Source organism: Dipodomys merriami, unplaced genomic scaffold, assembly GCF_024711535.1.
Source record: "Dipodomys merriami isolate MVZ:Mamm:240054 unplaced genomic scaffold, mDipMer1.0.p SCAF_2, whole genome shotgun sequence".
Lineage (NCBI taxonomy): Eukaryota > Metazoa > Chordata > Mammalia > Rodentia > Heteromyidae > Dipodomys > Dipodomys merriami.
This window is the reverse complement of record NW_027203381.1, coordinates 89,228,431-89,248,093: the sequence shown is the minus strand read 5'-3', so window position 1 is coordinate 89,248,093 and position 19,663 is coordinate 89,228,431. Positions and strand designations below refer to the sequence as shown.

The 19,663-nt window shown below is 36.8% G+C and overlaps 2 protein-coding genes across 7 annotated transcripts in view; one reads left to right on the top strand and one right to left on the bottom strand.

Moving 5' to 3' along the window:
* Cmss1 (cms1 ribosomal small subunit homolog) overlaps positions 1 to 19,663 on the top strand; it is a 295,468-nt gene that overhangs the window by 16,729 nt on the left and 259,076 nt on the right. The gene's annotated exons all lie outside the window — the stretch shown is intronic.
* Filip1l (filamin A interacting protein 1 like) overlaps positions 1 to 19,663 on the bottom strand; it is a 240,612-nt gene that overhangs the window by 16,199 nt on the left and 204,750 nt on the right. For 4 of the 5 annotated variants that reach the window (XM_070030388.1, XM_070030387.1, XM_070030389.1 and 1 more), the window contains one exon: positions 9,129 to 11,904. The exons of the other annotated variant lie outside the window; for it this stretch is intronic. In XM_070030388.1, the coding sequence (XP_069886489.1) occupies positions 9,129 to 11,904 (2,776 nt within the window). The remainder of the gene's footprint in view (positions 1 to 9,128; positions 11,905 to 19,663) is intronic. 5 annotated transcript variants of the gene reach the window in all.

Below are 19,663 nucleotides of genomic sequence, written 5' to 3'. Positions count from 1 at the left end.
TTATATGTCTTTAATTGTTAGAAAGGGGAATAAGGCTAACTTGAAAATTTTTCTTTGAAATGGCAATTTTGATTTGGGATGCTTCCTTGCTTTTCAGCTATTGTAATTTTGAATTATAAGTAGGATTTTGAGACGAGTAAAGTCAGCCCTAATCTCTCTTTGAGCTGGGAAACTGGACAATGCTTAAAAAAAAATACAACCTAGGAAACATGGCTATGCTTCTGCAAAAGTAGAAGTGCATCCAACATTGGCAGAGTTGTGGTGATTCTCTTTATGGTGACTAGGCCTCAGTCTCTTGGTTGTCCTTTGTGAAGACCTTAAGTCATTACTTGGACTGTCAAGGCAGCCACCTGGTTATAAGCTCTGATGTCTGTGGTTATGATACTTCTTCCTTGGGATATTTCACTCACTTCTGATACTTTTTTCTTCAGGTTATCAATGGTCTGTTTAAAGGTCATTTCTTTATGATTGGCATTTGTGCTCTTTGCTTATAGAATCCTGCTTAAGAATGAAGCAGACACAGACTGTAGTTCTGGTGTTCTCTGAATAGAATCTCCTGAAGATGAGAAGAGGTAGTCTTGCTGTCTGTCCGTGGCTCTATCACCAACTCAGTCTTCTCAACATTTTTCTGTTTGTGTGGGGTTTGTCCTCTTGTACTCATTGCCATTTTTGTTTCCTAATAGTGGCTTCAGGGAGGTGGGAGAAATTGAAAGAGAGACAAACCACTATTGCTGTGATGGTCGTGGAACTTTTGGAAAGGGAAGAGCAAGATGAGCTTTGAGCTAGATTTTCCAGTGTTTATCTCATTTTATTGGAGGAGAACTGAGAATTCAATCCATGTAGAGCAGCTGATGTGGGAGAAGCCCTGGGTATGTTGAGAGGCATTCTGAGTGTTCTGACCAAGGTGGCAGATTTCTGGAGCACAGGAGCACAAGTAGGAAATATTAGGCAACCTGTCACCATCCTTAGTGGGAAGGACCAAATACAATTTATAAAGCTGCTACTGGTACTGAGGTAGCTTCTCACTATGTTGTCATGGAAAGAGAATGGAATTAGAATCACATCTCAGTTGTCATATACCAAGAGAAAGACCTGGAATTTTCCCTAAGACTCAGGTTTTTAAATTATCCCTAAATTTGCCTCAAATCTCTAAATTTGCCATAATAGCTTTTTTGTATGGTTACTGTGAAATAATATTTGATAAAGTGTTCTTTTTTTCCCCTTCTCTGTTACCTCAATAACCAGAAGCCTTGTATGGGTCCACAGAATGCTCTATATTCAGAGCACTGTATTCAGTATTCAAAGATTTTCAGTCTAACAGGATTCTGGGCTTTAAGGTTATCCCTGCCTTAGCAGTCTCAATTTCAGCCACACTTTATCACTCATGTCTTTGGACATGAGGTAGGAACCTGCCCTGAACCCTCTGTTCTGTGGGCTCCTCTTTGAAATGGAAGAACCCTTTGTCCTTTCTCTGTCCCAGGCTTCTGATCTAGCTCCTGCTCACATCTGTTTCTCAAATCTAGCCCATAACCCCAACCCAGCCTAACTTGTTCTTCTAAACTGTTACGTACTTACTTATATTTATATATTTCCTTGCCTGTGTTGTATAGAAGGTGAATTGGTTTATGGAGTCAATTCTAATTCAATGGCTTTCAACAGGGAGTGGCTTTGCCTCCTAGAGAACATTTAGATGTATCTCAGTTGGGAGAGTCTATGTGGTATTTAGTGAGTAAGAGGCCAAGGATGTTTCTAATCATCCTACAAATGAGTAAAATACCCCATCGATTCCCCCAAAAGAAAATCAGGAATCCCAAAGGTGAAAAATTTGTTTCTTTGATGTGATAAGGATTAAAAGAAATTAATTTATAGTCTTTAGAGAAGGAAACAAATCTTTAGTAGTTATTACATAGGAGAGACAATGAGGAAAGAAACATCATTTTTGAAGGAAAACAAAGTCAGGCTGGTTGTTGTCTTTGTTGTTAATGCTCCGGCCTCATTCTTAGAAGAATTTTGCAGATAAGTGACAAAGCATAGAGGAAACTAAGAAATTGTAGGAAGTAAAAACCACGTATCACCAAGTCAGATTTCACAGTGGTTGAATGACTTGTCCAAGGCTTTGCAGCTGGCTGGAAAGGCGTGAGCTAGATTTTGGTGTTCTGTTTGTCTGACGCTAGTGTGCTGTCCTCCCAGTTACTTCACTTATCTAACTCCTTGTTTATGAAGCCTTATTAATGTACCGTAGTCCTCCTTCATCTCCATCCAATTCAGAAGTAGAAACATCGTTTTGACCAAATATTATTTCTTGACCCATTTTCTTGCTCAGGTTATAAAAGACAGTGAATCTTTTGTATCCTGTAGTACTTGCCTCATTGTTGGATGGTAGTAGGTACAGAGTTCAGTGTGTCATTGAACTGTCAGTGGGTTGATTTGTTGTGTCTATGTGATGCTTTGAAGAAAACATTCTGAATTCTGAGATACTACATGACAATGAGATTCTTGAGTAACCATTTGTAACCCATTTGTAAATCCACCTACATCTATCTGGAAAATGAAGTTTTTATATGTCTATAGGGCCTATATTTATACATTGTTATTCCACATGACTAGTTTTTAAATAGCAAACAATTATGTGATATACATCTGTAGGTCCATCTACTTAAGAGATATAGATAGGAGAATTTAGGTTCCAGGAAAGCGTGGGCAAAATTTAGAGAGACATTATCTCAAAAATAATCCATGTGTGGCGTTATATACCTATAATTCTAACAATTTGGGAGACACTTGTAGGAAGATTGTTGTATGAGGCTGGCCTGAGCAGAAACCCTATCTGAAAAGCAAAATTAAAGTAAAAGAGCTAGTAAAAGAGCTCAGGTGGACCTAACTTAAATCTTTAGTACCATCAAAAACAGTTTCTCACAGGTGCTTCCTCCAAGATAATCATACAATACCATTTAGCTAAAGAGAGAAAAAGAAGCCACTAAAAGAAAACTAGTTTCAGGCTTTCAAAAAATTAACTAATCAGGTAAGTCTTATTTAGTTTGCTCTTGTTTTTTGTTTGTTTTTTTTGAAACAGAATCTCATTATGTCTGGCCTCAAATTCTCCATACTATACGCTCTGCTTTCCAAGTTGACCAATAATTTTAACAGAAATTTTAAAGTGAGACCACAAGAGGCTTTCCCTGGGACATCTGACTATAATGCCAAAGGTTTACAAGAGTGCATTTGTTTTAGATGCATTTTTCAAATAGCAGTTAAGTACATGTTAAACCTGGTATCCTGTTGAAAGGTTGACAGATTTGTAAGTGCTGTCATGTGCAGTGTCAATTCATTATCAAATAATAAAGTACTTAGAGGTGTTAGTAAGTTGCCTGGGCTAAGGATTCCTTATTCTACATTATTTTGCATTTAAGGATCTCTTTGATGTATTTGATTGCACAAAATCCCTTACTGACTTAAAATTAAGAGTGGAAAGGGCACATTAGTTGGAAAGAAAAAGGCTTGGAGCTTAAATGAAAATGAATTTAAAGATATTAAAGTTGAGAGCTTTAGCAAACCACTGTCTTTCTCGTGTCTGTTTCACTGTGAATGGAGTCCTTTGTTGTGGTTCACTAGACTTCTCTCTGGACCATTCACACGCAGTGTATAAGTTTACTTTCAGGGCCTAGGATCTGGAAGAGAAAGTTTGTAGCTGTCAAAAGCCTGCTACAGCTCAACTAAAGACTGGGAATTACGTTTTGCCTCAGTTATGGAACTAGGAATCCTTCCAGCCAATAATGTGGTAATTTTTATTTAGCTTTCCAGAAAACTTGGAGAAAAAGCCCTCTGTCATTTCTGACACTAGAGGGAGTAGTCATACTTCCTGGGACAGAAAGAGGATGATAGAACACGTTAGCCAATAATATCAATGTAGACATTTAAAGCAATGCAATTTTAACTTTAAGATGAAAATGAAATGGGATTTTCTTAAAAATCAAGCTCTACAGAAGATGCCTTCTAGAAATTCTTGTATGAGACCTGTGGGAAGAACTTAACATTAGGAGATTCTCATACAGCTATCTTGGTTTACTTTGTGAAACACTGATCTATGAGAGTGTGTATCATATATATTTTTTGTCTACCTTTGATTATGTTAACAATAGTAAACAAAGTATAGGGAAATGGTGGCACAAGTTATTTGAAAAAGTCTTTTCCCCATTCATCTAGTGTATTTTAAAGGAGATACATTTAATATCAAAGAAACTTCAAAAATATTCTTACCTGGAGTTATGTTTTTCTTTCTCTTTCTTTTTTTCTTTCTTTTCTTTCTTTCTTTCTTTCTTTTTTTTTTTTTGTTGGTCATGGTGCTTGAACTAGCACACTACCACTTGAGCCACAGCACCACTTCCTGTTTCCTGGTGGTTTATTGGAGATAAGAGTTTCACAGCCTTTCCTGCCTGGGCTGGCTTTGATCCTCAGATCTCAATCTCCTGAGTAGCTAGGATTAGAGGTGTGAGCTACTGGCACCTCTGGAGTTATCCCAATCACTAAAACAATCATAAAGTCCTTAGGCTAAAAGTATATTTAGCATATATACAGTTGATATAAAAAAGTGTGTTGATATTTCAAGCAATATAAATCATATAATCCTTAGCCTAAAAGAGTTTGAAACTTGAAAACAAAAAACAAAAAAACCTCTTCTAAGACTGTCTCAGAGTGCCCCTAATTTTATTCTTTGAGTATTGTATTCTCTGAAGACTCCATACCTAACATTGTGACATTATACAATATAATGTTAGGGATGTTCCAGATAGAGTATAATCACCTTTGATCACTAGAACCAAGTACAGATTGAGCTTCTGAAAATCTGAAATCCAAGGTAGACATGGTAGTGCAGGCCTATAATCCCAGCACTCAGAGACTGACACATCAGTTCCAGGCCAGCTTGGGCTACAAAACAAGTTCAACCAACCAACCAGAAACAACAACAACAACCATCTGAAATCTGAACTTTTTGAGCACTTACATGCAAATACTTATTATAAATAGAAAACTCTGTATGTAAAAGTTTCATGAACAAAATCATCTTAAAATTTTGCATAAACTTGGGCTGGGAAGGTGGCTCAGTGGTGGAGCGCTTGCCTTGCATGCATGAGGCCCTGGGTTCGATTCCTCAGCACCACATAAGCAGAAAAAAAAAGCCGGAAGTGGCGCTGTGGCTCAAGTGGTAAGAGAGCTATCCTTGAGCTGAAGAGCTGAGGGACAGCGCCCAGGCCTAGAGTTCAGGCCCCACAACCGGACTCCCCCCCCAAAAAAAATTTGCATAAACTTACCTTCAGACTAAGTATATAAGGTATATTTGAAATCTAAGTAAATTTCATGTTGAGACTTAGATCCCATTCCTAAGATATATCATACTTCTGTAAGTATTCCACTACCTTAGCCCCTCCAAAAAATCTGATCCCAGCCATTTCAGATGGTTATTCATACTGTATGGAGATCCTTTTATATCTGTACTAATACACAATGTCCTTATAATAAGAATGATTTTCTTTTTCTTATTTTGATGATTTATGATGATTTTTCTTTCTTTTCTCCTCCTCTTCTCCGTTCTTTTTTCCTTCCCCTCTCTCCCTACTTGTCTCCCTCCCTCCCTCCCTTCCTCCCTTTCTCCTTCCCTTCCTCCCTTCCTCCCTTCCTCCCCCCCCCCCACTTCCCTTTTGTTCTTTTTCCTCTGGTTTGAACTCAGGACCTCATACTTTCACAGCAAGCTCTGTTTCACTTGAGCTATGCTCTCAGCCCTTTTTGCTTTGGCTGTTTATTAGTGGTCCTAGGTCTTAAACTCAGGGCTTTGAGTTTGCTTAGCTTCTTTGTTGCTCAGCTGGTGTTCTACCACTTGAACCCCACCTCCATCCCTGATTTTCTTTGCTATTTATTTAGAAGATAAAGTCTCATGGACTTTTCTGCAAGGGCTGGCTTTGAACCATGATTCTGTGGGTCTTAGTATCTGAGTAGTTAATATTTGGGCAGGAATCTCTGGTGTCTAAATGCTTTGGTTAATTTTGAGATAGAGTCTTGTGGTTTTGTCTTAGCTGACCTGGACTGTAATCCTGTTTATATCTCCAATCACTGCTGAAATAACATACATGCACCACCATACCCCTTTTTCCCCCAAGGCTAATCTTGAACAGTGAATGCTCAGATTTCCAGGTTGCTGGGGACTACAAGTGTGAGTTAACATTCCTGGCCTGCCATTGCTTTAATGTTTTTTTCTAGGGAGTAGGGGACAGGATCCCACTTTACCGAAGACTGGCCTAGAATTCCATATCCTTCTCATCCTCCCTATTGCTAAGAATATAGACATATGCCAGAACATTTGGCTTGCCATTGGTTTTTTTAAAAAAAGAATATGGTAAAACATTCAAGTATGCATAGTATGCTACAGCTCAAAGAATTAATGCGATGTAGGACTGTAAAGAAAATAAAATTTGGTTCTAAAATTGGGACTTTGGCCAATGAAAGAAAGATAGAAGAGATATTTTCAGTATCACTTCCTCTCTTTCTAGTTTGGACTAAGAGAGTTTTTACAAGTCTACATAAAAAGGAAGTTCTATAATCTGTAATCTCTGTCTCAACAGACATGTACATATATGCATGCACACACAGAGACACAGAAGCTATAAGTTAACTAGAGGCCAAAAATCATTTGTCAAAAATCTATGTCATTTTATAGATAATCTTATAGTAAAAGGAAGGTGCTTTTATAGGAATTTACTGTCTTCACTATGAGTGTTAGTCAGGGACACTGTCAGTAAACTAAATGTAATCTTTTAATTTGACAGCCTCCTGAAGTTTATTTTAGTACTTATTATTAATTATTACGTGGACAGGATCATCCCAGCAATGGGACTCTAAAAAGAAGTAAGTCTTGAAAATTCAGTAAATTTCTAGTTTAGAAGCTAGATTAACTGTTTAGGAAGCCTATGTATAGTTTAGATCTGGAACAGAGAATAAAATGAGAATTTGTGTATTACAGTCATGAAACACAGGATATGTGTTAACTTTGCATTGAAGAATTGCTTTGGCTAACATAAGATAAGAAATAGAATCTGCAAAACAGTTGGGCTGATGAATAGCCAGAGTTCCATAACTGTTAGAGTACACCACGAGTAGATTCCCATTCTGCTGCTCCCAATACTTCGTACATCCAGGAGAATCACTTAGCAGTGCTTTTGCCTTTTCAGCCATTTTCCCAAAGTGCCATGCAAACATATTTTCTGTCTGTGCCATTGTATAACAAAACCTCGAATTCTAGGACCTTATAATTTTATGATCAGTTGATCTACGCCCCCCAACTATTGTATGTACCTTGTCTTGATTATTGACTAGAAAAAGTGCTCTGCAGCAGCATTTTTGATGTCTGCTTTGAAAGTGCTAAAATGAAGTAGGTAATTTCTTGTGGATTTCTAGCTTAAGTTGATTTTAAAAATACTTGAGAAAAACATTTAGACTATCAAGTATTTTGTAATATAGTTGGGTCACTGATTGCCAAGATAATTTGTTTAAGCAGAAGCTTTCTAATTCCTCATCAGCTTCAGCTTTATCCACACTTATTCAGTGATGATGCAAGCCCACAGCATTGGTGTTGCAGTTCATTGCTATGGAAGTGTTTCTGTCAACAAATCCTTGCATTGCTATCATAAAATTGATTTTGCAGGGACAAGGAAGATAATTGTGAAAGTTTCCTTTTATCCTTGAAATAGCTTCACAGTTTGCCTGAATGTCTAGGTAAATTGTTTTTAAAATTAATAACTGGCAATAAAATTGACCACATTAAATTAACAGTTAAGAGGCTGGAAAAGGAAAATAGCAGTAAGCTACTTTGAAATCATCTTTATGGAATGTAACTTGGGAACCAGATTTGTAATTTAAAATGTTCCTCTTAAGGCTGTTTGCTGCTCAGAGAGTCCAGGAGTTTAGTGTCAGAATTTCTAGGGTGCTCTGGCTGACTTTGTCTCCCCTCCCTTTTAAATGGCATAATAATCACAGAAGAAATTCAGAGTATCTTTCTTGTCCTTGAAGACAATGTATTTTTAAAAAATAAGCCTTTCCTATAAGTTGTTTTTATAATAACCTTGGGCTTTTAGTTGCTTGTTAGGTTTAAAGATACAAAAAAAATACTTACAAGCAGGGTAAGGTAGCCTAGCCTACCGTAAGTAATCTAAACTATTCTTGGAACCAAATAGGAAAAGGAAGTAAGAGTGACACTTGTTTTGAAGCAGATGTTCAAAAGCTTACATCATGGTGATTAATTCCAGGTTTGGATATAATATGTGATCTATGGGAATTTGAGATGAAATACAGTCAAGGCAACTTGTATTTTGAAGTATCTTTTTCTGACTTCATATCACATTTTAAAGCTTCTACATCAGCTTTTATATGCTCACTAAAAGCAAATTATCGAATATTATTTATTAGCAAACATTTAATATGTTAAGCCTTGTGCTGAGTGCTATGGATCTGAATGTTGAAATGCATTTCAAGAATGATGTTGGGCTTGTCTTGGGATATTTTATGGTTCATTTTGAAATCCTAGTGATACACTTTTTAAAAATTTACTTTAACCACTTTCTCTTCCTCAAAAGCAGATCATAAGTTAACTGTAAATAAGAATTAGGTCCTGCTTGTTTTTTAGGAAGTATTTATAGATATTATAAGTGGAAAATAAAATTATATTGGACATGCAGATATATAACACAAAATGACCAAAAGAAAATTCAGCAAGCAATGGTAAAAATAACAAATTATTTACTGCTTTATAATGTTAATGTATTTCACCAAGATAAGTTGAAGTCAAATTAAAGTGAATTATGGAAAATGAAATACACAAAGACGTATTTATACAAGTGCAGACTAAATATTTTCCATACAAGTATGTAAATGAAAAGATATACAGTAAGTGCACACTTGGATGACTATGCAGGCAATACTTTGTTAGTTTCAGGTTCTTTGGTACAATTCATGCACAAAACTTCCAAAAGTACAAGTTCAGTCAGTCTTTTGGGGGATGATTAAAAACGATTGAATTCCTTGCAAGAATATCAGTATGGACTAGATGAGGGTGAGAGTGGTCAGTTATATATATTACTTACTGTAATTTGTGATTGTCGAGGAAGAGGTGTGGTTGTTGGTGTGATAGTAATACTGCTGGTGACTTTACTGGTTGTTTTGTTTAATGCCCCATTAGATAAGCCTTGAGTTCGGTTATCCTGAAGTGTTGTTGAAGGGCTGGCAGGTCTCATGGGGCTGGCCACCGCTTGCATGTAAGGACTTCCTAAGTGAATGTGGATTTTATTATCCTCAGTAGTTATCACACTTGAACTGTTACTATTTGAACGTTGAAACTGCCATGATGACTGCCGGTCTGGAGAGACTCTGAAAATTGCGTGCTTGGCACCAATTTCTATTGGCTCTGGAGAGCGTGCCTGCTCAGGAGAACTAGCTGAACCAGTCACAGCCAAAACTTGAATAGGTGACATTGTCCTTTCTGGAGTTATAGAACCACAAGACTCTGGAGTCTGAGCTCTGGCAAAGGTTGCCATGGTAATTGGGGACATGCTTTGCTCTAAATTCACGAGGCCTTCAGTAGAGGATTTGGATTTCATTGGTGTTATGGAGGCATTCTGGAGAATGGTTATTCTTTGTTTTGGGGTGCCACAGTTTGGTATCACAGCAGTGCTCGTGTAAGAATGAGGATTCTCTGTGGTCGGACTTGTGATTTCAAGAGTGGCTGTGTTTTGGACATGATCTGGTGTAACCTTTATATGAAGTGGCTGCCCACGTGTATGGCTTAAGACTAGATCCCCAGGTTGCACAAAGTTGCCATTAGACTTTGTTTGTATTTTTCCATTCTGAGGATGGCCTTCCTTGGATTTCATCCAAGGAATCCATAGCTTCCTGTTTACAGGAAGAGGAACAGATGGGTTGCATTTGAAGGCCAGCACAGATTCCTCCTCATTAGGGTCCTCATCCTGTTCCTCACTCTCTTCATATAACTGACCATTGATGACTGCTCGTTCCAGAGGAATGAGACTCTTGTAGTCTGGTGGTTCATTGTCTCCTGCTTCTGTCTGAACTTCTTTAGAAAATACTTGAGGGTCAGAGATTCTTCTTCCATTAAGACTGGGTCGGATGCTCTTACTAAAATGCCGATACCTCTCTAACTCTTTAGTGAGGTTTTCAATTTCTCTTCCTAAGTCTCTGTTCCTGTTTTCTTGTTGACTCAGCTTCTTTTGCAGAACTGAGTGATCTCCCTGGAGGTGACATATTAGGTCCTCTGTTGCCATGTACTCATGGATTTTCTCTTTTAATGCATCCACTTCTCTCGAAAGATGCCCTGATTTAGCCTCTTCTTCTTGAAGTTTTTTGAAAAGCCATTGCTCATGACTGGACTCTGTCTTTTCTGCTAATTTATACTTGGAAAGTTCCATTTTGACATGCTCCAGCTCTTCAGACAAAAATTGAGCTTTGTCTCGTTCATTAGCATACCTTCGTTCCAGAGTCTCATACTCGTCTTCTGTTTTCATGAGGTCATCCTCAATGGCTTTCATATCCTTTAACTTCAGTTTTAGTCTTTCTACTTCTTGTGAGAGCTCTTTAATCTTATTGTTTTCTTGGTGTAATACTGTTGTGGACTTAACAGAGTCTTGATTTAATTTGTTTTTTACAATATCTTTTTCAGTTGCTTCCAACGATTGAAGCCTATTTTTCAACATATTAACTTTGGACAAGAGATCATTTCCTTTCTCCTCTTCTGTTTTTAGTTTACTTTTAAGATCATCTCTCTCTTTGGTCACAGTGTACATCTTTTCTTCCACATCAGTTTTGGATTTGAGTGCCCTTTTGGTTTCTTCAATTAACTTCTCAGTAACTGTGGTTACTTTATTTTGCTCCACTTGAAGCTGAGAAGCAGCAGCTTGTAACTTATCCTCAGTTTGCTTTAATTTTTCACTCATTGTTTTACGTTCATCTACAAGCATCACAGTTAATGTTTTCAGTTTAGTTAAATCCTCCTTTAGGGTGAATTCTGTCTTTTCTAGCCGATTTTCAATGGCTTCTAGTTCTTTGATCCTCACTTTTAAACTCTCAAGTTCTTGAGACAGCTGCTTTGTGGTCATCCTTTCTTTTTCTAAATTGCATTTCAGAGAGTAGCATTCTTGTTTACTTTTGTTGAAAGCATCTTCTAATTTTTCCAGAGCCATAATCCTTTTATTAAGTTTCTCAACCTCTAATTTGAAGTCTTTGCTCTGAGTTGCTTCCTTTTCAAGCCTTTTATTGAGATCTCTGCATTGTTCTTCCATTTTTATAAGCTCTTCATCTTTCCCTTCCATATCTAGCACACGTTTCCTGAGCTCTTCAACCTCACTTATGATACCAGCATTACCATATTCTCCCTTGTTGATTTTTTCTTTTATATCTTGCAACTCTTCTTCTGCTTTTCGTAAAGACCTATTGGTCTCTTCTAACTCATCAATTTGTTGGCTGAGTGTTGCCAACTTTTGTCGCAGTTGGTGATTTTGACTGTCCTCATTGGTGAGCTTGGCCATAATTTCCTCTTGGTTCTGATGAAACTTTGTGGTTTGTGTTTGCAGTTCTTTCTCTAATCTGGTTGCCTTCTGCTCTTCTTCCTGAACTCTAGATTCAGCAAGGGCTAGTTTAGCATATGTTTCCTTTGCACTTGTGGTCAAGTTTTGGATTTTCTGTCTTTGAAGGGAAAGCTGTACTGTTAGCCTTTGTTGTTCGTCCACTACCATCAAAGCAAAAGACTTCAGCTTGGTCAGTTCTTCTTTTAGAGCAGCGACCCTCTTTTCCTTCTCTTTCTCCTTCTTCTCCTGAGACTCAGTTTCTTGATCAATTCGTTTCTTTAATCTGAAAAATATAAAAGTACATTATGTTTTGTGTTGTGTTTTGCTAACTCATATCAGCTAATAGAGTATGCAGAGGAGTTCGTGAATTTGATGAGAGGAGACTCTAGACACCCAGATATCTTGCTTTTTTTTTTTTTTTCTGGTCGTGGGGCCTGCATTCTGGGCCTGGACTCTGTCCTTCAGTTCTTCATCTCAAGGCTAGTGCCCTACCACTTGAGTCACAGCACCACTTCCGGCATTTTCTGCTTATGTGGTGCTGAGGAATCAACCCATGGCCTCATGCATGCAAAGCAAGCACTCTACCACTGAGCCACCTTTCCAGCCCTTACTTTTTTTTTTTTGTTTAATCTTACTACTAATGATTAACAACACTGCATTTCACAAAGAGCCTTAATAGAGGAACAGCAGGAACTTTTGTTTTAAATCGCTTGTATAATCAGTCCACAGTCTAACTTGAAGGCTGTCAAAATAGATCCAAGCTTGAGATTTAGTTAGACTCAGCTTCAAGACTGATCTGAGTCCTTCTTTTCCCCACTCCCACATTTTTATTAACATAAATTTGCTGTACAAGATGGTTTCATTATGACATGTCCATGTATGTATACAATTAACTCAATCATAATCACCTCCTCTCGTCCCTCACGTCCCTCATCTCCCCTTCCTTCCCAAGTCAATTTCACCAAGTTTCATTGTTCCATTTTCATTCATGTATTTTGAAAGACTAGTCTTATTTTAAACAGCTAGTGAGTCTTTCCTAATATTTAATATCTCTATGCCTCTCATTTCTTCAAATGAAAAAGATGGCAATAATTATATCTAGTGTGGGGCATTTTGTGGGAATTGTGAGGTAATTCAACTATGATTATAACCATCCTGACACATAGTAAACATCTGTAAATGTTTTGTTGTTGTTGTTGTTTTTAATGCCTGTGTTGCAGTTTGAACTCAAGGCCTGAGTGCTGTCCCTAAGCTGCTTTTGCTCAAGGGGCTAGAGCTCTACCACTTGAGCCACAGCTCCACTTCCAGCTTTTGAGTGGTTAATTGGAGATAAGAGTGCCGCAGACTTTCCTACATAGGCTGGCTTCAAATTGTGATCCTTAGATCTCAGCCTTCTGAGTAGCTTAGATTATAGCTGCTAGCACTAATATCTAGCTCTATTGTTCTTTTTTTATTATGTTTATTAATGATTTTCTTGAACCATTTAAATATGTTGTATATTACTATTGGTGTTTCACTTTCTGATTCTTTTTGATTATTGTTTTTGCAGTAATGAGGATTGAACGTAGGGTTTCACACAAACTAGACAAGTGCTCTATCACGAGTTATATCCTTGTGCTCCTAGTTTTTGGCTAAAAAGTTTGTTCGCACTGTCTACAAGTTATGCAGTTCACTGGATAGGTTTCTCTGCCAATTAAAACTTGGTTTAATGATAGCACTAACATATTATCCTGGGAACCAATTTCTGTATAGCTTTGTGTAATGATTAAGAGTTAAATAAGAGGAATTGAGAAATATCTAAACAGGGGCCTGGTGTTTTTGAGAATAGCAAGGAGTTTGGCAGGAAACAGACAATTCATGAGAATCTTATAGAAATGACCAACTCTGTTATTAGGAACATAGTGACTCTCTTAAATGAAGAGTATAACATCCTTTTTTGTTTCATATTTTAAATTTATCTGAATAATAGGAGGAAATTTTACATTCAAAATAAACCATCTATTCCATGCACTTTTCCACTTTAGGGTGAGGTTTTACTTTTAAACTTGTGGTATTCTTAATTACACTGAGAATGAACTGATTATAGAGAACATAATTACAGTTCTGCAGTATAGTTATCCAGAAACTAAAATAGAATGGAATCCCTAAAGACTACAGGGTCTGCCAATTTAAAAAAATATATATATAAATACTTGCTTTCTAATCAAGCTTGAAGAGTTTATTATATGCAGTAAATCTTTTCTTTTAGGAATGAGTTAATTATTCAATATAGCTTTCATCCGTATTAAGGGTTTTGAGAGAACATTTTAAAAGAAAATAATTTGAGGCAGTCTTAGAAATGCAGAGTTTTTTTTTGTGATCCTAATATGCTCTTTTTTGTAATTTTACTACACAGAAGAAACATGTTTGAAGTAATTGCATAATATAAGAATTCCCAAACTTTTTTGTGGGGTGGATCTACTTTATTTTTTTCCTGTTTTGAGAATCTGACAAGAGACTGGTTTAAGGGATGTAGCCTGTGAAATTCAGAAGAGGCTAGGGTGAGGTTGATGATGATCTCATCCATAGTCTCTGGCCAGATTCTTGTCCTAGGCTTCTGGCCTTTTACTACTTCTCATCTGAGATACCTGGGAACCTGAGAAGAGAAACTTAACAGAATGATTATAGAGCTGTGCAACCAGTGGCAGGATCTATGCAATAAATTGTTTTGGTGAAATAATAAAGAAAATTGTCACTATGCCTCTTCCTCCTATGTAAGCAGTAAAATCATATTTGATGGTCTTGACAGTGCATTAGGCATAACTTCAGTATTCTTCCCTCTCCACAGCATAGTTTTTATGGTTTGAAAAAGCAGTTCCACGAAACGTCTTTGAACTTATTAAATAATAGCATGTGCTATTTCATCTTTATGAGAAAGAAGTATGTTCTTAGGATATAAGGAAGGGAAAATTGTTTTACAGTAGAATGAAGAATATCCTTAAAATGGAATGATGATTAGTGAGTTTTGACAGTGCTGTAACTAGCAACAAAGGGTTTGCAAACATTCAGTTGTTCCATTGTGTTCAGTGTTTAAGCAACAAGCATGATGCATCTTTCTTGTGGTTTTTGTAAACTGACTTGTATACCTATCATCTCAAGCTCTACCTTTCTATCTGAGCACATAAACTTGAAGATTTGAGTGCATTTGCTCCATTTCTTTACTCCTTGTTTTCCCCATAACTTGTTATTTTCCTGGATACTCCAATGAACTCACCATGGGACTGTGAGCATCTTAGTCTGATAATGCTTATCAGATGGGGAACTAGTAGTTGATATTCCCAGCCATCAAATTGGGAACTCAGAATTAAGAACCAATGAAAACTGATGACAATTTGAGCTTTTTGTCTTGAAAGAAGTATAGGGTGAAGAGTTACAGCTCCTAAGACATACTTCTTTCTTTGAGAAGTAATAAATTTTAGACTAAATAGTAATCTAAATTTCTATCACCATTATTTTTCTTAGTATATGGACAGTTTTTCAGTACTGATTTTATAGGTATGTGGTGACCCTCACAATTTACATTCTAACAAGCTCACAGGTGATTCCAGCCAGGTACCCTGGCTCTTGGACTGGACTGACCATGGGTAGCAAGGCTTTATTATTTCCAGGTCAGCTAGCTCCTAAAATGATGTGGTTTTTTTTGTTTTTGTTTTGTTTTTGGTTTTTTTTTTTTGGTCTGTTGTGAGGCTTGAACTGGGCGCTGTCCCTGTGCTCTTCAGCTTCAAGGCAAGCACTCTACCACTTGAGCTACAGTGCCACTTCCAGTTTTCTGGTGCTTGACTGGAGATAAGTGTCCCACTGACTTTCCTGCCCGGCTGGCTTTGAACGATGATCGTCGGATCTCAACCTCCTGAGTATTTTAAGATTCAGGAAGGTCAGGAAAGAGAAAAACCTTTGCTGTTTCCCCACATCACCTTGCCTGTCCAGCCAGTGACAAACTTTCCCGCAGCTGATTTATATACAAGATGTCATTATCAAACTGAGTAGAGAAAATGTAAAGTTAAAGAGAAATGCTCATTTGTCATTAGATTTTTAATTTATATGTCTTAGAGCAATGATTTTATTGTCTAAAAGAATTTTTTGAAGTCTGTCTTTAAACATCTTAAAGCTAGCATCTCCATTATTTCATGGAAGTTTCAAATAATTGCAGAAGATGTATTTTATGTCACATAATACAGGATTGATCTTTTACTTGCCAGGCAGGTGGTCCACCACCCAAGCCATGGCTTCAGCTTGCAAAAGATGTATTTTAAAGTCTTCGCTAACAGTTTGGACAGCTAAATAAGTCAGATTTTCAGGAAACATCTTGACTTCATTTTTCAACCATCTCACTTCTAAAAGATGAGATATCAGAACTTGCTAAGGGTTGTCTCCAGATGAAGACCAGGCAGTGGTCCATCACTGTCATTTTTGTTGCTGCTGTTGCTTCTGTGCTTTCCTGGGACTCTTTGGAAGCAAGGGTTTTATAGCAGTCTGTTTGGTGACCTAGATGGATTTCCAGCCTAGGGAGTTAGGCTAAGCAAAAGGACTTTTAAATTGTTAGAAACGGAGAACTCACAGAACATAAGCACTTTTCTGATAAACAGTTTTGGAAAAAGCACATGTGTGAACTAAAGATGTAGACATTGATTGGCTTCAACTTCTCCATGATGGTGTATCTTTAGGGTAAATGTAACTCAGTTTGAAGACTACTGTCTTGGAGTACTCATATTCATGTTCAAAAACTGACACTACAGGGTTATAAGAACATTGACTGAATACTAACCAATAAAAACCGGTTGTGGAAGCAGTTTTATGGACAGTAATGTGAGGTAATTAAATTCAAATTGGTTTAAAGCAATCTCTTATTACAGCTTTTCTTTAGAGTTTCTAATATGGCTCAGAATTGTTGTAACTTATTGTGGTTTATCACTATTATTATGTGTAATGCCAGTTACTTGTTTTGTTTTGTTTTGTTTTCTCAAAAATATCACATCTGTCATCTTTAATGTTCTCTGGTACCAGCCATAATGCTGGCTCTTCAATACAAATTATATATTCAAAGTATGTTTTTGGTTTTTTTATTTATAGACGTACTTGTCAACACTCATGTGCCTATATTTTATCTCCTGTGTGAGACAGAGTGTTAGTAATGTACAGCATATAATACACATATGAACATATGGTATGTCTAAATGCTATGTCAATTATGCCCATAAGAATTTATATTACTTCTCACCACTTTTGATTTTGTCTTAACTATGTATGTCAACTTTAATAAAACAAACTTCTTAAAAACAGAACAAGCTATTTGAGTGACTCACTTGTGTATTCTACATTCATTTGTAATTTCTATCAAAAAGCCCTTTCTTTGGAGGGGACCAAATGAGTTTTTTGAATGAATGAAAAAATGACCAAATATGTTTAGCTATGTAAATAAATACTACAATATTATTCTAAGCAGTTTATTTAAAAAAGAATTCTGCAGTGAATATGAGTGGTTTTTAGGTATATAAGAAAATGAAGAGTAAGCAGATTTTCCATCAGTGTTCCTGAAATATTTCAGAGTTATAGCGCCTCCAGAAAAATCAGGACTGCTATAACCATTTCTCTTTCCTTCAGGTCCCAGCATTAGAATATGTGCTTAACTTGTTTAAGGAGAACAAGTAGGTGATAAATGTTCATGTTCTAGCTTGTCACTCTCCTCTCATTATGTCAACTTCACAAATGAAGTAATGGTTCTTTTTTTTTTCTCTAGAGTTCAGAGCTCTTAAATAAATGTATTTATTACAGAAACAACATTATACTGGTAACAAAAGAAAATGAATTGGAAATACTTGCCTATAATCTGACTACCCTGATCCATCAATCACGTTTCTCATTGCAGGTTCTTTTCTGGTTTTCAAATAACTGACCCATATAGATAAGCTTAGAATGAGTATCAAGTAACAGAATTAATTCCATAAGCCATTGATGATACAATACTTTCTTTAGGTGCAGAAATCAACTTGTAAGTAGTGAATAATTTCAATCAGCTTAATTTCTCATCTATTTTTTAAAGAGACAAATGTTTCTCTGTATTCAAACTATGAATTTTGTTTCATTATTTTTTCAGAATATGAATTTTTAATTTAAAGTTTTTTATATTATGAATACAGTAAGACTTTGCTCATTCAAGCCTCCAGACTTCTCAGGTAAAGGCAGCAGTTCTCAAGATTTTAGGTCTTTTAACTTTATTGAGGACCTTAAAGAGCTTTTGAGTATGTTGATTATATCTGTCAGTATTTTCTGCTTTAGAAATTTAAACTAGGATTTTTCAAAAATAATTTTTAGGGCTGGGAAGGTGGCTCAGTGGTAGAGTGCTTGCCTTGCATTCATGAGGCTCTGGGTTCGATTCCTCAGCACCGCATAAGCAGAAAAAAAAAGCCGGAAGTGGCACTGTGGCTCAAGTGGTAGGGTGCTAGCCTTGAGCTGAAGGGCTGAGGGATAGATAACGCCTAGGCCCAGAGTTCAGGCCCTGCAATCGGACCAAAAAAATAATTTTTATTCACAAAAATATTACTATTAAATCTTCACAAAAGAATAAATTTGAAACAAAAAATTTAGAGAGAAGAGTTGCATCAACAGACTAATGTCCTGGCTTAATTAAAGAGAGCTGGATCCCATTTCATACATCTGCACTTATAGCAATGACATTATCACAAGTCACATAGCCCCCTAGAAAATTCCCTTCTGAGAAAAGGTAAGTGAAAAAAATGTGTGATTAGCCGGGCGCCAGTGGCTCACGCCTGTAATCCTAGCTACTCAGGAAGCTGAGATCTGAGGATTGTGGTTCAAAGCCAACTTGGGCAGGAAAATCTGTGGGACTCTTAATCTCCTATTAACCACCAGAAAACCAGAAGTGGCACTGTGGCTTAAGTGATAGAGCACTGGCCTTGAGCTGAAGGGACAGTGCCCAGGCTCAGAGTTCAAGATCCACAAGGACGACAAAAAAAAAAAAGTGATTATAAAGGTGGCTTTGACTTCATCTCTTGAAGGGAGCTCTGTTACCTGTTATCTAGGGCAAAGACAGGAATGGTATACATGCCTTTCTCTAGAAAGGCCTCTGGTTTGAATGTTACTCTGTGTTTCATGCTGTCACTGATGGGCCCTCTTCTTCATTCTGATAAAATCCTACAGAGCCACTCCTTTAGTCACTGCTTTAATGTTTCCATCATTAACAAAACCATTTGTTCACTACATACCATAAATAGAAGACTCTTTGCCTTCAAATTTATTTTTCCCAGTCCTTAGAAATATCTCCATAATTTTAATATAGTTTGCTGGAAACCACAAATTGAAATAATGGAAACCACTGAGCTGTGTGGTTTTTAAAATGGATTCATACATGGTATAGTTCAGCTGATATTTAATTCATTTGAATTTTGTATGTGTGTGGCAGCACTGAAATTGAACTTGCACTTGCCAAGCAATCTGATCCACACCCCAGGCCTATTGGTTTTAGTTTATTTTTCAGATAGAGTCTTAGTTTTCGCCCATTCTGGTCTTTCAGGACCACAATCCTACCTCTTTGCCTCCTGAGTAATTGGGATTACAGGGGTGCACCACTCATCCTCAGCATAATTCATTTAAAATCTTTGTGAGTACAGTGAGACTCTACTATGTGCAAGGTACCAGGCTTTTGTCTCATTATTCTAGAGCTAACTTAATGTTTTTTTTTTTCTTCCTGATTTAACATGCTGATTACTAAGCAGAAAACTGCATATAGCACACTGCTTGATTCACTTTTATAACTGTACCCATAGATAGTTTCTGATAGTCTGGTTATGGTTTCTCATGTCCTGCTCTATCTTTTAGCAATTCCTAGTTTAATATACTTTTCGTGCTATATTGCACTGATAGTTGCTGTGTTTATAGTTCAACAACTGGAATTCTAGCAGTTTGAAGGATAATTACATAAAATTTTTTGGAAAGTTTTGTTAATTTGAGATAGGTTTTTAGTAATCAGGTCTGTAATTTATGCT